The sequence below is a fragment of the Trichosurus vulpecula genome, chromosome 4, assembly GCF_011100635.1.
Source record: "Trichosurus vulpecula isolate mTriVul1 chromosome 4, mTriVul1.pri, whole genome shotgun sequence".
Taxonomy (NCBI): Eukaryota; Metazoa; Chordata; class Mammalia; order Diprotodontia; family Phalangeridae; genus Trichosurus; species Trichosurus vulpecula.
Genome location: NC_050576.1, coordinates 169032462 through 169050612, shown reverse-complemented (window position 1 = coordinate 169050612; position 18151 = coordinate 169032462). Strand labels below are relative to the sequence as shown.

General features: G+C 37.3%; 1 protein-coding gene across 2 annotated transcripts in view; it reads left to right on the top strand.

Moving 5' to 3' along the window:
* CLTC (clathrin heavy chain) overlaps window positions 1-18151 on the top strand; it is a 75650-nt gene that overhangs the window by 41588 nt on the left and 15911 nt on the right. For both annotated transcript variants that reach the window (XM_036757633.1, XM_036757632.1), the window contains exons 10-19: window positions 2259-2381; window positions 2732-2869; window positions 6247-6411; window positions 6655-6835; window positions 9177-9340; window positions 13144-13269; window positions 14020-14162; window positions 17038-17272; window positions 17578-17700; window positions 17809-17954. In XM_036757633.1, coding sequence (XP_036613528.1) covers window positions 2259-2381; window positions 2732-2869; window positions 6247-6411; window positions 6655-6835; window positions 9177-9340; window positions 13144-13269; window positions 14020-14162; window positions 17038-17272; window positions 17578-17700; window positions 17809-17954 — 1544 coding nt within the window. The remainder of the gene's footprint in view (window positions 1-2258; window positions 2382-2731; window positions 2870-6246; window positions 6412-6654; window positions 6836-9176; window positions 9341-13143; window positions 13270-14019; window positions 14163-17037; window positions 17273-17577; window positions 17701-17808; window positions 17955-18151) is intronic.

Genomic DNA, 18151 nt, shown 5'->3' with positions numbered 1-18151 from the left:
ATCAGGAATGCTTGAAAGTTCTCCATTTCATTAAATATCCATTTTTCCCCCTCAAGGATTACACTCAGCTTTGCTGGATAGGTTATTCTTGGTTGTAATCCTAGCTCTTTTGCCTTCTGGAATAGCATATTCTAAGCCTTCCATTCCTTTAGGGTGGAAACGCTAAATCTCATGTGATTCTGACTGTGGCTGCATGGTATTTGAATTATTTTATTCTGGCTGCTTGAAGTATTTTCTGTTTGACCTGGGGAGCTCTGGATTTTTGCTTGTACCATTCTTGGTAGTTTTCATTTTGGGATCTCTTTCTGGAGATGATCAGTGGTTTCTTTCAATGTCTATTTTCCCTTTGGTTCTAAGATGTCTGGGCAATTTACCTCAATAATTTCTTGAAATGTGTCTATGCTCCCCCCCCCCTTTTTTTTTTTTGATCATGGCTTCCAGATAGTCCAATAGTTCTTAAATTATTTGTCCTTGATCTGTTTTCTAGATAAGCTGTTTTTTCTTAATGAGGTATTTCACATTCCTTTGACTTTGTTTTATTGTTTCTTGATGTCTTACGGAGTCATTAAATTCCATTTGCCAAATTCTAATTTTTAAGGAATTATTTTCTTCAGTGAATTTTTTTACTTTTTTTTTCCATTTGACCTATTCTGCTTTTTAAGAAGTTCTTCTCTCTAGTGGATTTTTGTGCCCCTTTTACTGTTTGGCCAGTTCTGTTTTTTAAGTTGTTACTTTCTTCAGCATTACTTTGTGTCTCTTTTACCAAGCTGGTAATTTTCTTTCCATATTGTTCTTGTATCACTCTTATTTCTTTCACCAATTTTTACCATTTTTATGTCTTTCATTAACTCTTCCAGGAATTCTTGTTCAGTTTGAGTCCAACTGGCATTTTTTTTTTTTGGCATCTGTTTTCACATTATTTTCTTGAGTTTAAGTCTTGGTCTTCCCTGCCACTGGTAGCTTTTAAAGGTCACTCTTTTTTGTGGTTTGCTTATTTTTCCAGCCTATTTCTTGACTTTGAACTTTATGTTAAACTTGATCTCTGTTCACCTGGGGCTGGGGAGGCACTGTCCTAAGCTCCTGGCTTTTTATGCTGCTATTTTCAGAGCTAGTTCAGGGACTCTGCAAGTTTTTGGCCCTTCCAAGGTGGTACAATCCTGAGAGACTTATGGTCGCTGTTTTTCACTCTTGTGTTTACCCAGGAAGGGGCCCTTTATTCCCTGCAGCCACAAGCAGCACTCTTTTTTTTTTTTTTTTTTTTTTTTAACTGTGACCAGGGTCCCTACTCCTTTGTAATTGACACCCAGTGCTCTGTGACACCCTGGAACTATGAACTAATGCTGGGTATACACATTAGAGTTGACAGTCAGCACCAGCTATACCCAGTGCCAACAAAGGGTTCCCTGTAATCACTTTGTGGCCAGTTGTCTGTCTGATTCCCTTATCATCTCTGGGTTGAGAGCTCCTGAAGCAGCTGCTGTGGTGGTTGCTATTTCTCTGCTGCTTGTATGGACTCTGGATGGGCTTCCATCCCAGTGTCACAGACTCCTCATGCCAACCTCTTAAGTTTTCTTAGGCCAGAAAATGTCTCACCTCAATCTTTTGTTGACTCTTCTACTCCAAAATTGATTTGAGGTATTATTTTAAAGTTATTTGAAGGGGAATGTTTGGAGAGTTTAATTGGGTGGCTACCCCAATCTGCTATCTTGGCTCCAACTCCAGTGAGTTCTTATATAGCAGAGGACTGCCCAAAATACAGCCTGTGGGCTGCCTGCGGCTTTTAATTTTCATGAGTGAAAAAATAAAATAATAATTTGCATGGAATGCATATTAGATTTTTTAACTCCATCACTAATAAATAATCTCATTGACGTTAATTTTCTTTGGTGTTTTTAAGCAGTATTGGTGACAGAACATATCACACGGAATTTTCAGTCGATCTGTGGGATGTGTTCTGTCTATATGATGCAGACTAGTCACTGTGCACCTGCCTTTATACTGTTGTGTTGTCAGTTTGTTGTTTTGTGTTTGTTTTCTCTCTTCGCGCCTTTGCCTGTCATGTTGATGACGCGTGTTCCTCCACTTTGTATTAGTGTACTGTATTTTTTATTCTGGGTGAGGTCCTCAAATAATTATTATATTTTAATGCAGCCCTAAGATAACTTACAGTTGGACAGTCCTGATATAGCAAAGCAGATGTTGCTGCTACCTCAAAAATAAGACCTTTTTTGATATCTACTTTTGAACTGTGTTTGTAGGTTGGTTATACTCCAGACTGGATCTTTCTGTTGAGAAACGTAATGAGGATCAGCCCAGATCAAGGTCAACAGTTTGCTCAAATGCTGGTTCAAGACGAAGAACCACTTGCTGATATAACACAGGTACATGTGTTCAGATGTCTGCTTGTTTCTAGACTTTGATTTAAATGCATGAAAGAGGGTAGCTAGTTTATAACTAAACTTCGGAAAGGCAGAACACTTAAATGGTGGCATTTCATTTATACATGGACTCTTCTTGCTTAAAATGTTTAATGCTTAATTTTTGAAAAACAGCTTCAGTAATAAGTGTTATAGACTATAATTAGATTCTATAATTCTGAAATTATAGTAGTCTAAATTCCCTCTAAATATTATTTTTTCTTAAAAAATGGCTTTTGAATCTGTAAAACCAGGTTTTTGTTCTCTTGTTTATATATAGCAATATCCTCAAGCTCTTTTTCTGTCTTTCATAGATTGTTGATGTGTTCATGGAATACAACTTAATCCAGCAGTGCACTGCATTTTTACTCGATGCCCTGAAAAATAATCGCCCATCTGAGGGTCCCCTGCAAACACGGTTGCTTGAGATGAACCTTATGCATGCCCCTCAAGTATGTTTTTTTTCTTCGTGCTTTTAATGATGTTTGAAGTATCTTAGTGTTCTATGTATTAAAACTGAAGACAGAGCTTAGCATAATTTAGCATAACTTTTTGAAATCCTACTAACGTGCTATGTAAGTTAGTCTTCATTTTTCTGAAAGTATAATACTGTTACTGCTGAATCACTCAGGAAGCATTTATTAAGTGCCTACTCTGTGCCAGGCAGGGTGCTAGGGAAACAAAGATATATGAATCTCTGCCCTGAAGATGCTAATATTCTATCATGAGAAGAATGTACATATATGCATATGCAAAATAATGCTAGGAGTTTTGGGGTGGAGGGGCTAGGGAGGAGAGCACTTGTAGTTGGTGATATCAGAAAATGTTTCATGGTGATTGAACTGAGTTTTGAGAGAAAAGAGGATTCCAGGAGGGAACTTGAGGAGGGCATATATTCCAGGCATGACTTGCAGCCAATACAAAGGCATGGAGGTAAGAATTGAAGTGTCATGGATTATTAGAATGGTAAGACCATTTTGGCTAAATCAGAATGTGAGAAAGGGAATAATGTATGACAAGACTAGAAAAGGCGATTGAGCCCAGTTGTGTGTGGGGCTCTGACAGCCAAATGGAGAAGATAGCACCTAGAAGCAATAAAGATTGATGAGAGTTTGAACAGAGGAGTGACAGACCAGGGGGAAAAACATTTTGGCTGCTAGGTGAAAGATAGATTGGAAAGGGAGACATACTTGAAATAGTTCAATTAGAAGACTCTTGGAATCCAAACAAGAGGTGAAGAGGACCTGAACTAGGGTGGTAGCTCAAAGTGTAGAGAAGGGGACAATGCAAGAAATATTGGGGGGATAGAAATGGTAAGACTTGGAAAATGACTAAATATATGGGCTGAGAGGGAGGAATGAAAAATGACACTGAAGTTAAAACCCTAGTGGAGTGGAAGAATGTTGGTACCCTTGTCCATTTAAAAGAGGAGGAGAGAGTTCGAATAGGGAGATGAGATCACTTTATACACATTGAATTCAAAGTGTCCATGGAACATGCAGTTGCTGATTTTGGGCTGGGGATTGATGTAGATTTGGGAATGAGAGAAATGATTATTTCTTTCATATATTAATAACTAATTATTGAATTTAGACCAAGGGTTTTTCCCCTTTTCCTATTTCATTATCCAGAAATCAACCAGTGTGGGAAATCCTAAGCAGAGACTTACCCAAGCTAAGCTCTAATCAAAGACAGTAAGGAAATTCTAAATGTAGGTGGATGGGTGGATTCCTGCTCGTTGTTTCCTCAGAGGGGTCTGGGAAAGTGGATTCTCCCTTTTGTCAGATGAGTGATAGAAACATTGATAAATCTCTTCGACTAAGATGCAAGTGCTCAGTGTCATGTACCCCAAGACCCTCATTGGAGTAAGCCTACCTCTCATTATAATATTCTTTCTTTTATTAATTGTTAACCAGCTAGAGTTGATTGCTACCCTCAGGAACACCCACTCTTCCACAGGCATATAAACTGTGAGCCCACTGCCATGATTTGTCTTTGCCCTTCAGTAGTGTCACCCATTTTATTGGTGATATTCTAGCATTATTAGTAAAATGATTGATTACCCAGAAATTATGTCTGTTGAACTGCTTAAATGTCACAGGAGTTATCTGGAAAGAGATCATTGAAACCACGGGAGCTGATAGTGGTCATCAAGTGAGGTTGTAGAAAGAGAAGAGGGCTTAGGGCAGAGCCTTAAGGCACATCAACACTTCTGGGCCAGGATATGGATGATGAGTCAGCAAAAATGAATGAAAAGGAATGATTAGACAGGTAGCAGAATCAAGAGGGAGTAATAGCATAAAAATCCAGAGATAAGGGAATCCTCAGGTAGAAAAGATTGTCAACCATAAAATGCTATTAAAAAAAGGCATGAAGGGGAGGCATAGAAAAAAACTTTGGATTTATCAATTAAGAGATAGTTGGTAACTTTGGAGAGAGCCGTTTCAGTTGAGTGAGGTTGGAAGCCAGATTGCAGAGTTGAGAAGTGAGAGTAGAAGATGCAGAGGCAAATGTAGATAGCTCTTCCTACAGGTTTGGCTGAGGAAGAAAGAACTATAGAATGTTGATTTGAGGGAATATAGGGTCTAGTAAAGGTTTCAGGCAGCAAGGGAACTAGCATATGGGGGGGGGTTGGAGATTAGCGAGAGGGAAGGGATCATTGAAAGGAAATAAGGGAATAGTTATCTGTGAGGGGTTAATCTTGGTGAGAAAATCAAGCTCATTAGACTGGAATAATGGAGAGAATGGGGGACTTTGTCAAGGGGTTTTTGGGAGTAGGAAGAAGAAAAAAATCAGTTTATTCAGTGTCACTGTGCTAAGCACTGGGGATACAAATACAAGCAAAAAAAAACCAGTCTTTGCTCTTGAGGTGCTTACATTCTAATGAGGGAGAACTATATATACAAGAGACCTGAAAAGGGGCAGGGAAGGGCCACAAGAACTTAAGTGGAGAAAGGGGTAGGGTTAGAGTTAGATAGGAGAGGCCAGCCTCCACAAAATGGAGGCTCCAGGAGGAACTCCCCAATGGGAGAATGGGGCAGACCTTACAGAGTGATATCCAATGATAGCCTTGCTGCAGTGAGGGCCCAGTTGAGATGAAATAGCACATTTGTAGTTAATGCAGTCAGATTCTTTGTGTGCCTTCTTCCAGCTCTGTTCAGCAGCACATGAATAGGAATGGAAGAATTGGATGGTAGGAATAATCTAGGTTTGGGAGCAGTGATACTAGGACATGGGATTTAGGAGGAGAAGACAATGTGGAATTGAACTGGTTTATGATGGGGTGAAGATGGAGAAGGAAGGGGGAAGGGAAGCAGGAACATGGGCAATGGCCTAGGCGAGTACTTAGTACTGATTTCTACCTCTTCCCCAAAGAAGTAATGAGGGAAAGGAAGTGACCCGTGATTTCATAGTTGTAGGGAACTACTAGGTGGAGAATCTGCATGTTACTAATGTTTAGCAGCTCATAGCATTAAGAGGTTCCTGGAGCCACAGAGCCACTGTGTATCAGAGGTGGGACTTGAACTCTGGCCTTCCTGTCTTCAAGACTGGTCTTGTATCTACCGCACCATGCTGCTTCTCAAAGAAAGATCTAGCCCCTTTGATACATGTTTGTCATTCAAATCCTTAAGCTAACTGTCCTCTTTTTTTTTTTGATTTCTTGTATGCTTTTACTTTAGCAAGTCACTAACGAGTAGTCAACATAGAATAAATATGCTTTTATATTATATAGCAATATGTGGTTTACAAATACCTTCACAGTGATCCTGGGTTAGAGTGAGTAGTCTTGAAAAAAAGAAATTTAACTGTTCTTTGTATATTCTTCTAGGTTGCAGATGCTATTTTAGGGAACCAAATGTTTACACATTATGACCGGGCTCATATTGCTCAACTCTGTGAAAAGGCTGGCCTATTACAGCGTGCACTGGAGCATTTCACTGATCTGTATGATATTAAGCGTGCAGTTGTTCACACCCATCTTCTGAACCCTGAGGTATGTCTCACATATACCGGCTATCAGTTTACTTTTACTTGAGGTCTATGATCTCATTGAATTTTTTTGTTCTTTCCAAGGATGCGCTGTTAACTTTTATCCATGTCTTCCATGTGGACATGGTAGTTTTAAACTGATATTATTTAAAATATAATGTATTTATTAGTGATTGTGCTGATAGTACACTATCTTTCTGCTGGCCTGACCCTTAGCATGATCTTTTTTCATAATTTTGTCTTCTAGTGGTTAGTCAATTACTTTGGTTCCTTATCTGTGGAAGATTCCCTGGAGTGCCTCAGGGCTATGCTTTCTGCCAATATTCGCCAAAACCTACAGATTTGTGTCCAGGTGGCTTCCAAGTATCATGAACAGCTTTCAACTCAGTCCCTGATTGAACTGTTTGAATCTTTTAAGAGTTTTGAAGGTAAAGTTTAAGAATACTGCACTATATAATAAAAACTAAACCATGAAGAACACACTTTTTTTGTGTAATGGACAGATATATCTGTTTAGATAGAAAACTTACTCTCTCCCTTCTGAAATTTTTTTTTCCCCTGAGACCTTCTACAGAATGGCTTTTGTTTTGTACTCTAGAAGGGAAAACTTCAGGAAGAACTGTGAAACTTAGACCTTAAGCCAGTGTCATCACCATCATTCATCTTGTAGTCGGTATCCCAACAGACTTGAGGCATTAATAGTCTTGACTTCTGTGTTTCTTGCCAAAAACTGAAGTGAGTATTATGTGCAGGGTAGGAACTGCAGCTTCAAATGACCATCTCTGCCCTTGAAACATTTAAAACCTACTGAGAGGACATGAGATGTATGCAGGCTGTAATTCATGTTTAGGGGAAGGTCAAGATCCTGATCAGGTAGTCTTGTGAGTTTCAAGGACTAATATCACGTCTATCTAGGAGGTGGAGGGGGAATTGGGATGAGCTCTATGGAAGAGATGGTACCTGAGTTTGATCTCAAAACAAAGGAAATATTTTAGTGTGACAAAAAATCCTTTTTCAGGTGTACAAGTGGATGGAGGCAAATCAGGTTTGGGGAATGGCTAGTATTCTAGTTTGGTTATAATATAGACTATTTGGAAGGAAGTTGGTATGAAATAAGAGGATTCATGTTTTATAGGGCCTTGAAAGGTAGGGTATCATATCCTTTTGGTAACAGAGACCTTTTGAGTTTTTGTTTTTTTTTTGTTTTGTTTTGTTTTTTTTTTTTGGCATAAGAAGGGAGACCAGTTAGGAGCCTATTAGAGTCGCCTAGATGAGAAATGTTAGCATAATAGATACTAATCCTAAAGAGATTATGGTGGTAGAATTGACAGTATTTGACAACTGAACAGATACTGACAGTACTTGACAACTGAACAGATATGGAACTATGTGGAAGGGTAGAGAAGAAAGCATTAAAAAATAATTTTAAGGCTTGAAGCTTGGGTGACTTGGTAAGATGATGGTACAATAAACAAATAAGAAAGGAGGAAGGGCAGGTTTTGGAAGGAAAGATTTTGGACATGTGCATTATTAGAAACTTATGAGTATTCTTAACTACTGGAACTTTAATGATTAATGAGATGCTGTCATAATATTTAGTAATTAAACTGCTATTCCCCAAATGGCATGCCATTTTGATAAAGCACTTTAAGAAACTTAAACATTTTTCTCCTCAATTATTAAAGGAATAGAGTTTCTCAGTGGTGTGTGTGTGTGTGTTTTTAAGATGCCAAATGTAGGGTTTCCAGACTTGAAAACTTAAAATGTTCTAAAGTAGATGATAAAAGATTTTAGAATCTGAAAGCAATTGCATTTTTTACTTGGCTCTTGTTAGGATTTTATTGTCTACTGTAATGTGAAGTTAAGTTAGAGGAGTAAGAAATTATCAGATAAATACTTTTCTATTATAAAACAATCAGAGATTGTCCAAATGGAGTTTTGAGTAAGGCATTCTGCAGATGCTCAAATCGTAATATTCTACCTTGGATTACTAGATTAATCACTCTTTTCATTAAGCCTGTAAAACAATTGGTCTTATTAGAGGTTCTTATTAGAGGTCCGTATGTTTGGGGTACTTGGTCAGATGATTTCTGTGGTACTGTCTCTAAGCAGTTCTAATGCTAGCCACAAGTATGCATACTTCTACTGTGTCGGGGAGCTGATTTCCCATGCAGATCATCATGTTTCTCTAGTAGAAAGATGGTCTTTGAGAGTTGCTGGAGCTTGAAAATTTATCATTTTGCTGCCATCCTGGTGATAAAACCTCATTGCCTAGACTGTGCTCAGAGAAATAGTGTGTACTCAAACCTTTCTAGGTTATGTTACCTGCCAGAGCTAATACTCAACTGGCTCATTTTAGAGCCTAATGTTACCTCTATATCATGATGAGGCATCTGTATAGTTCCTTAGAGTAAGAGCCTCAAATATTTTCAGCTTAGTTCTTTAGAGCTTTTGCTGGTAATCATCTCGTTCCTCACTTTCATTTGAATCTAAGGATTTCTTTTCCTTTTTGGGGTCAGCAGCTGCCCCATCACCAAGTTCTTCACTTTGTTCTTTTTCTTCCCACTCAATAATTCTGGCTTAGTATAAACAATTAAATATGGAAGTTTCAAAAAGTCTCTCTCACAGATTAGATCTTTTGAATCTTAATTCTAAATTGATTTTTTTCATGTGTAGTTACTGTTTCATGTAGGTTGTGTTGTGTGCATGTAATGTATGATTTCTCAACTAGAGGAAATGATGAGTCTTGATTGTTAAATTTTTTTAAAGGACTTTTTTATTTCCTGGGATCCATTGTCAACTTCAGTCAGGACCCAGATGTGCACTTTAAATATATTCAGGCAGCCTGTAAGACTGGGCAGATCAAAGAAGTAGAGAGAATCTGCCGAGAGAGCAACTGCTATGATCCAGAGCGTGTCAAGAACTTTCTCAAGGTAAGTTTTTCCAAATATAGTAAGTCTACAGATAATTGATTATCTTGGTAAAAAATCAGTAATACTGAGGGATTTTTAAATTACTGTTTTGTCCCTAACCCTGCGAAACTGAATGTTGAAAGCATTTCTTCCAAGTTAAATAAACCTTTGATTTCCTCTTAAATAGAGGAGGAAAGTAGTAAGAAAGAGATCATAAGAGTCAGTTGAAAAAAGTTATAATCTTAAGAAATTTTTTACTGTGAAAATCCATAGCTTCATCTCAAGAGTTATTTAGGTTCTTTCAAAGGTTAAATTTTATAGCTTTGCTTCCTCAAGTATCATAGTACTCTACTTTAGAATTGTAAACCCAACTCATCTACGATACTGTTAGAAAGGGTCTTCTTAGTACACAGGGATTGACACTAGTGTCTCCAGGCTACGATTGTTTGGCTGTGCCATTGAAGGTGTAAGGCTTTCACCTTGTAAAATAAGTCTCGTATTCAAACATGGCAACTCGGTCGTGAGTAATTAGCAAAATAGAAGCTACAAATTAACCTTAAAATGCCAACTCCTTTTTGTTACATGATAAATACTGATCTTCAGAGAAATGATACCTATTGAGTGGATCTTTGTTGAAATGATGAAGCTTTTTTAGAAAAATTTGAACTTTAGCTTCTTTCAATACAGACAGCTTAAGCTAGTCAAAGTTTAACTTAGACTTCATTTTACTCAACAAAGTGATTGTTTGGTAGAAGAATTAAAATGGAGAAGTGGATACGCTGCTAAAAAGACTCCGCATACAAATTATAGATCTATTAGCACACAGATAAATTAATTTTTCTCCTAATTTTTAATTTTAAAAAGGTAGCCCAGGTGGTTTTACAAAAGCTTCTTATTACTTGTCCTTCAGAAGAATTTTAAGTTAGAACTATAACTGAAGGGTGCTATCTCATTGGGTAAACTGAGAAAGAAAGTAGTATATAACCTATATAACTATAACCTACATTAAACTCTTCTTTCACCCAACATGTTCATTAGAGTTTGCCAGTCCCCTTTGTATTAAATAACTAAACTCATGGCCTTCCATTCTGTGAGTTATACCAAGTGCTAAATTCAGCCCAAGTTTTAGACTGGTATAGATTTACCAAAAATATGAAAGCTCTTGTGAAGGGCCACAGCTTTGAGAAGCCTCAATTCACAGAATCAAAATCAGAACTGCTTCTTCAAATTATAGACCCACTGTAAGGATAAAGGATTACATTGGGCTTCTCTACCTAGTCTGGGTATCAATTTCAGCAAATCTTTATGGCTCCAATAATCAGGTACCTTAGTTTTTTTTTCCTTTTCTTCCCTCACTCCTTCCCTCCTTCCTTCCTCTGTCTGTCTTTCTGTCTATCTTTCTCTGTTTCTTTCCTGGCTAGCTTATATGCCCACTTCACTGTCTTCAATTAAGGTCTCATATGAGAAGCAAATGGTGTAGTTGTTGTATATCTTTGGCCTTGGAGTTTTCTTAAGATCCCCTAGACATTCTTAGTCTAGGATTTCTGTTGCCTTGGGATTACTCTTTCTGGAGTATGTAGCCTGAAGGCAGTTCATCCAGCCCTGCACTATCGCTTGAATTGAAATGGTGCTTGTGCTTCTTAATCTTCAGGTTCTGATTAGTTTGGGGGGCTGGAAGGGGGAGGGCACAGGTGATATTGATCTGTAGACATCGGACCAACTTATGCTTCCTTCTTAGGACTGCTCTTATTAACTTTATTGCTTTATGTTATAACTGTTTTCGTGAGAGCATTTCTTAGTTTGGTTTGGGGGCACCATTGTAGTAGTCTTAAGATTCTCTGTACTTATTAGAAAGAGGTAAGAATACCCATAAATGGCTCCTTTATATATTCAGTAGTAAGAGATTTGTGCTGAGATGTATACCTAATATAGCTTTTGTGATTACGATAGTGCATAGCTTCTTAAGATTTTCTACTAAGAATTAGATGCAGTCTAAAACCAAAAAAGATTTTATTCTGTAAGAAGCTGTGAAACTAGGAATTTAACTAAGTTAATCTGAAGCCTTAAATCTAGTAGGAAGCTTGAAGCTGTTCTCAGTTCATGTCTAACAGTGTCTCTAAATGTGTTAGGCAATTGCTCAAAATTATTCTAATTGTTCTGAAAATCTTAAATGATTATAATTGGAGAGAATGGTGAATCAGTATGATGAAAACACTGGTTACCTTTTGCCTTGCACAGGATTATCAATGAAATAATTGAACGAGTATTTTAGTTTTCCTGTTTACCTTTTCACTTTAAATTAGTTATTGAATTTGAGTGGACTTTACACGCTGGTTGTATTTTTACATTGCTTCAAATAGTAAGTTTCCTGCAGAAACCCTTTAACCTTAAACTATCTGACATTATCTCTGAGCGTGCTGAATTCTTAAAAGGTAAAAAAGAAGTATGTTACTACATTTACATGAAACTAATGCCGCAAACAGTAGTTGGTTTACTGATATTCATAGATCACTGAGGAAAAAAATTATTTTAATTAGCTACCCTTGTGAAAACAAGCTAATAGAAACACTTTTCCTTTCTTGAGATTGTTATAGTATGTGGTAGTGTTAAATTTCCTATTACTTTAAGCATTAGCTAGCTTAAAAGACTTTCCTAAATGTGTAAAACAAATCTGTAGCTGGACTTCCACTTCAGATTTCCAACCCTTATGTTTTTTGGGGGGGGGGTTGTCAACCCCTAGATATAGTTTTCCTTTAACCCTCCCTCCCCTGACCCCACATTTTTTAAATTCTGGAAGTGCTTCCTAGCTTACTTATCCTTTGTAGCATTAGATATAACCTGATAATCATTGTGACCGCTGGTTAGACCTCAATGATTAGATTTTGTTTTAAGTTTGCAAACATAGTTTAATTATTACTCTGTCATTGAGGAAAGTCTCTTAGGTTTCTCAGCTCTCTTTCCTCAGAGTGTCTTAAACGCATTCATTGAGGAATTTAAGTCTGTCTGTATGTAAATAAATTCCTGATGGAAATTGTTGTTTTTTGTGCTGTTCCCTTGTGTCTTTGGAATGTACAGGACATGTACCAGGTAAATCTCTCAGTGCAGGTCTTTCCCACCTGTCCATAGCATCTTTTATGTCAGTTTGTAAGATTATATCCTGGGATGTGGAACACTCAACACAGCTTGATTTATGTAAGGGTGTCTTTTCTTTAAATGCCTATACACCTTAGTCTTATTACAGCAACATATGATGCTTCTGTCTCATGGACATCATGTGGCATTGAATGGGTTGAGTGAAAAGTATTTGAGTGGATGGATACAGTGGAATCTGTAAATTGGGAAGGGAAGGGACTAAATGTTATCCATCTGCAACAAATGTAAATTAAAGTACTATGATTTTGGCAGAGTGCTTTATTTTCTTAAAGCAGTTTTCAAGTGTCGGTCTTGCATTTATTAACATCCCAGTGTGTTAATCCTACACTCAATGCCAGTGGCAATCAAATTCTGAAGTATAGTTGTTTGTCATACCTGTTGTCCTGTGGTTGTTTAATAGTCTTGTAAATGTGGGCTTGGGAAGGGCCTACTTTGTGAGGGACTTGTTAGATTACTGTTTGGCTGTAGGTAGTAGCTAGTGAGTTTACTGATAACCCTGGGAACATGTATACTCAGGTTATTAGGATACTCTTTCTACTGAAGGTGAGACCACTCTAGAAGAATTGATTGCCTTTTTGCATTTAACGAGAATATGGTTGTGTCTTAAAACAGACCATATGTGACAGGTACTTAAATGGATTTAAAGGGTTCTCATATGTGTTCTTTTTCAGGAAGCAAAACTAACAGACCAGTTACCACTCATCATTGTTTGTGATCGATTTGACTTTGTTCATGACCTGGTGCTGTACTTATATAGAAATAATCTCCAGAAATATATTGAGATTTATGTGCAGAAGGTAAGTTCCAAATTGAACACGAAGATTATACGTTCTCTTCCATTGGGGGTTTTAGACCATTAAGACCAGTCTTGTTGGCCTATGGGTAAATCATTCTGTCTAATCATTATACTGTGATGCAAGAAACTCGAATGTGTAATAAATAATAGCATTATAATTGGTTTTGGAAAACACTGCATTCATGTCTTTTAACTCCTTAAGTTTTCCCATGCCGTTGTATCAAATACCTAAGTATATCAAAAGACAACAAAGTGGCTCAGGAATTCACATCCTCCATTAAGTCTAGTGCCCTGTGGGGCAGTATTTTCCTCAGTAATTTTACATAGTCTTATGGTAAAAGAAAAAAATCATATATTCAGATGAGGATAAAGTTATATATTTCAAAGACAAGTGAGACCATTACTGTGAAATTTCTTCCATCTTTGCAGATCTTTGTCTTTTTGTGTGAGATCCAAAGTCATCTTGTGAGCTTTTTCAGACTTAAGCTAGGCTGATCCCATTAGGCCCATACTCATTGCCATTTTACCTTAATAGGACTTAGTAGTGTTTCTACTCTGACAGCAGTTTTTGAGAATCTGATGTCAAATCAGATGCTACTGTGATATGTCATAGTAGACTGTTGGTAGAGGAATATAAATGAATAAGTTTGTCAATAGCATTCCTTTGCCTGAAAGGATGGAAAAGAATATTATTGAAGGCAACATTCTTTGGAGGTGAGTTAATGCTAAAATATATCACTGCCTTCTGTAGGTGAATCCAAGTCGTCTTCCTGTGGTCATTGGAGGATTGCTTGATGTTGATTGCTCTGAAGATGTCATAAAGAACTTGATTCTTGTAGTGAGAGGTCAGTTCTCTACTGATGAGCTTGTTGCTGAAGTTGAAAAGAGGAACAGGTATGGAAACTCTGACCTTGTTAAATGAATAAAATGATAGCTTTCTTTTAGCCCAAACTTAGTTCTGTTTAGAAAAGTAATCAGTGATAAAGCTAACCTCCTTGATTAGGATGTCTTTGTTATTGTGTGTTATTGACTGCGTCTCAATTGTATAGCAGCTTCTGCTTCTAGACAGTTGGCTAGACTAGAATGGAAAACAGGAGATCAGGAATTAGAAAAGAGTAACTTTATTTGCATAAAGGGGAAGTCTATACAATTATTATAAAGCAAAAGGATGATGAATCCCAGATGGACAACTGTCCTATGTGGTCAGAGCATTGTTTATGTTCTTTAGAGCTAGAAAAATATATAGGTAAATTTGGTATTTGCGTAGTATATAATATACAACGTGACCAATGCAGTCAATTTGAGATTAGTTTTTAATATTACTCCTGATAGCAAAATATAGTTAGTCTTTCACAACATGAGTATTGTGGAAGGGTTATACATAATGATACACATGTGGCCTATGTTGAATCCTTGACTTCTTAGGGAAGGTGGGTGGGAAGGGAAGAGGGGAGAGAATTTGGAACTCAAAGTTTTAAAAACAGATGTTCAAAAACAAACAAAAATGTTTTTGCATGCATCTAGAAAATAAGATACACAGGCAATGGGGCGGAGAAATTTATCTTGCCCTACAAGAAAGGAAGGGAAAAGGGGATGGGAGGGGAGTGGGGTGACAGAGGGGAGTGCTGACTGGGGAACAGGGCAACCAGAATATACGCCATCTTGGAGTGGGTGGGAGGGTAGAAATGGGGAGAAAATTTGTAATTCAAACTCTTGTGAAAATCAATGCTGAAAACTAAATATGTTAAATAAATTAAAAAAAAGAAAAAAAATATTACTTCTGATAAATGTAAAATTCTGTACTGACACATGATTCATTTATGATATGAAATCATGAATTCTGCATAAAAACTCAGAGCTAGCAGTGCTCAAATAGTACATGTGGTATAAATTTAAATCTTGATTAAGTTGTATAAATGCCTTGTCCCAAGTCTACATGACAGGATATCTTAAACTTATACTCCCCAACTTCTCTGATCACCAAGGAAAAATGTTGCTTTTTGTACTGTAGGTGGGCTAGCTGTCTAATTATGGTTAGATCATCTGATTTTGTAGCTAGACAAAGCTTGCTTTACTAATAGACTAGAGCAAAACAAATAGGAATATTATCTTGATACTTGTAAAAGAACTTGTATAACTAGTTAGAAGTATCCAAAGAGGACAGGAAAATTTTAAAATTTAGAGAACTTTAGGTCAAGGTTTTTACATGAGCTGGTGATGCAGTGTATTGAGCACTGGTTGGAGTCAGACCCGAGTTCAGATATGGCCTTGGATACTTACTAGCTGTGTCACCCTGGGCAAGTCACGTTTTTTTTTTTTTCTTTTGGAGGGGGGAAGGCAGGGCAATTGGGGTTAAGTGACTTGCCCAAGGTCACACAGCTAGTAAGTGTGTCAAGTGTCTGAGGTCGCATTTGAACTCAAGTCCTCCTGACTCCAGGACTGGTGCTCTACTCATTGTGCCACCTAGCTGCCTCAAATCTCTTAATTTTTGCCTGCCTCCCATTTCCTCAGCTGTAAAATAGTAATCATAATAATAGCACCTCCTTCCCAGGGTGTCGTGAGGATCAAATGAAATAATATTTGTGAAGTTCTTTGCACAATTCCTTGCATATTTAGGTGCTTTAATAAATGTTTTTTTTTTTTTAGTGACATGAATGGTACCTTTGATGACATTCATATAACTTAAAGCTTATGTTTCAAATATTGGAGAGAAATTAAAGCTTATTTGCCATAGGTGGCTAAGATGTGCTGAGATAACAGGAATCAAGTTATTTTTAGACACTACAGTTGTTTGAAGTAGATATTTTAACATTTAAAAAGATAAACATAGTAGGTTTCATTCTAAATTGCCAGATATTTCTATCATCCTCTTGTCTTTTTCTTTTTAAAAGACAAAGACTAAATGACCAGAGGTCAACTAATGTCTGATTCACCAAAATTTTTGTTATATTGCCTTAATCTAGAAATCTTAATCAGATAATTAAACTTGTTTTGCAGGCAACATTGAACATCTACAGATAGTTTTAGAATCTTAAGTCCACCTTCACTCTTTTTATTACAATAAGATAATGATTCTGCAGTGGTACTTAGAACTTAAAATCGGAATCCTGCTTTCTCTTTGGCTATTTCTGTGCAAAGATTTAAGTGATGACCAGAAGTAGAGTTAGTTATCTAATGAAAAGATGCTATGTGACCAAAGCCTGCTTAGAGCAGGTAAATCTTTCTTGGAGAAGGTTTTATTACCAGTCAGTATTAGTATTCCCAGTTAGTCGTCATTTCTGACACTTCTCCTTTGGCCATAAATAACAAGGCTCTCTGTTTAGAGCTGAAATCTAGCTCATCCTCTGGGCCTTTGGCTTGTAGTCCCAGATAAGATAGTTCTTGACTAAACAGCTAAGGTTTTTAATATTACCTCATTGAGTTGCTATTCTAGCTGAGTCTTATGGATGGCTGTATTTGAGTGATACCTCACAAGGTCAGATACTGGTGTAGGTTCAGAAGCTCAGTTTGTAGGTCACTTGAAAATTTCATCAGGTGTAGATGCTCTGTGCACTGACAACAGTTATCTGTTATATTACCAGGAAAGAATATTTTGCTCTTCCCTTTGGCAGCCTCTTTTAACAATTCAGATAACGTAGTAGTAATAGTAGTAGCTAACTTTTACGTTGTACTTTAACGGTTTGCAAAGTGCTTTACAAATATTGCATTTTAGGCATTTACACCAAGGGTCAGACGGGTATTTATAATAAAGGTTTGTGTTTTCTCCTAGATTAAAACTTCTACTGCCTTGGCTAGAAGCCAGAATTCATGAGGGTTGTGAGGAGCCTGCTACTCACAATGCATTAGCTAAAATCTACATTGACAGTAACAACAACCCGGAAAGATTTCTTCGTGAAAATCCCTATTATGACAGTCGTGTTGTTGGAAAGTATTGTGAGAAGAGGGATCCCCACTTAGCATGTGTGGCTTATGAACGTGGCCAGTGTGATCTGGAACTTATTAATGTGCGTATCCTTCATATTGTAAATAGAAAAGATTCAGAATCAACTGTACATGCAAAGAATGTGTGGGGACGGGTTTAGGTAGTTCTCAGAGCTGGAGAAGGTTATTTTAAAGAATGTTCGAATCCGTGAATACCTTTTTTCTTTGGTTATGTCATGGATAGAACTATAGGCTTATTTGTTTTTTTTTTTTAACAGTGGAAAATAGGTGTAGGGTGTTGTTGCTTTGGCTTTTTGGTTTTTTTTGGTAGGAGGGAGCTCGTTAGACATAGCTTTAAGTCTCAAACTTTCTTTCTACTGTTATGTAGGTTTGCAATGAAAACTCTCTTTTCAAAAGTCTTTCCCGCTATTTGGTTCGCCGTAAGGATCCAGAGCTTTGGGGTAGTGTTCTCTTAGAGAGCAACCCTTACAGGAGGCCCCTGATTGACCAGGTAAGATTTGTTATGATGCTTGGAAAGTTTTGGCTGTTCTTGTAACTGGCAGAGGGCAGGAGAGAGGGGCAGGTCTTTAAGTTGAGTTTCTTGTTCTTAATTTTCTAGGTTGTACAGACAGCCTTGTCTGAGACTCAGGATCCTGAAGAGGTTTCTGTTACTGTCAAGGCTTTCATGACTGCAGACCTTCCCAATGAACTCATCGAACTATTGGAGAAAATTGTTCTTGACAACTCGGTGTTCAGTGAACACAGGTATGTTGTGAGTGATGTCTCTTCATGGTACATTCCATTTGATGCTCACATCATGTATAAGATTTTTATAAATGGTGGCAAAGGCACAGCTAAATTATTTTTGTTGTGACTACAGCCTGAGTAAGTCTTGGAAGAATGAAAGAAAGGAGTCCTTTCTTGTATTGCTATGATTATGAATACTTCCAGCATAAGCATAC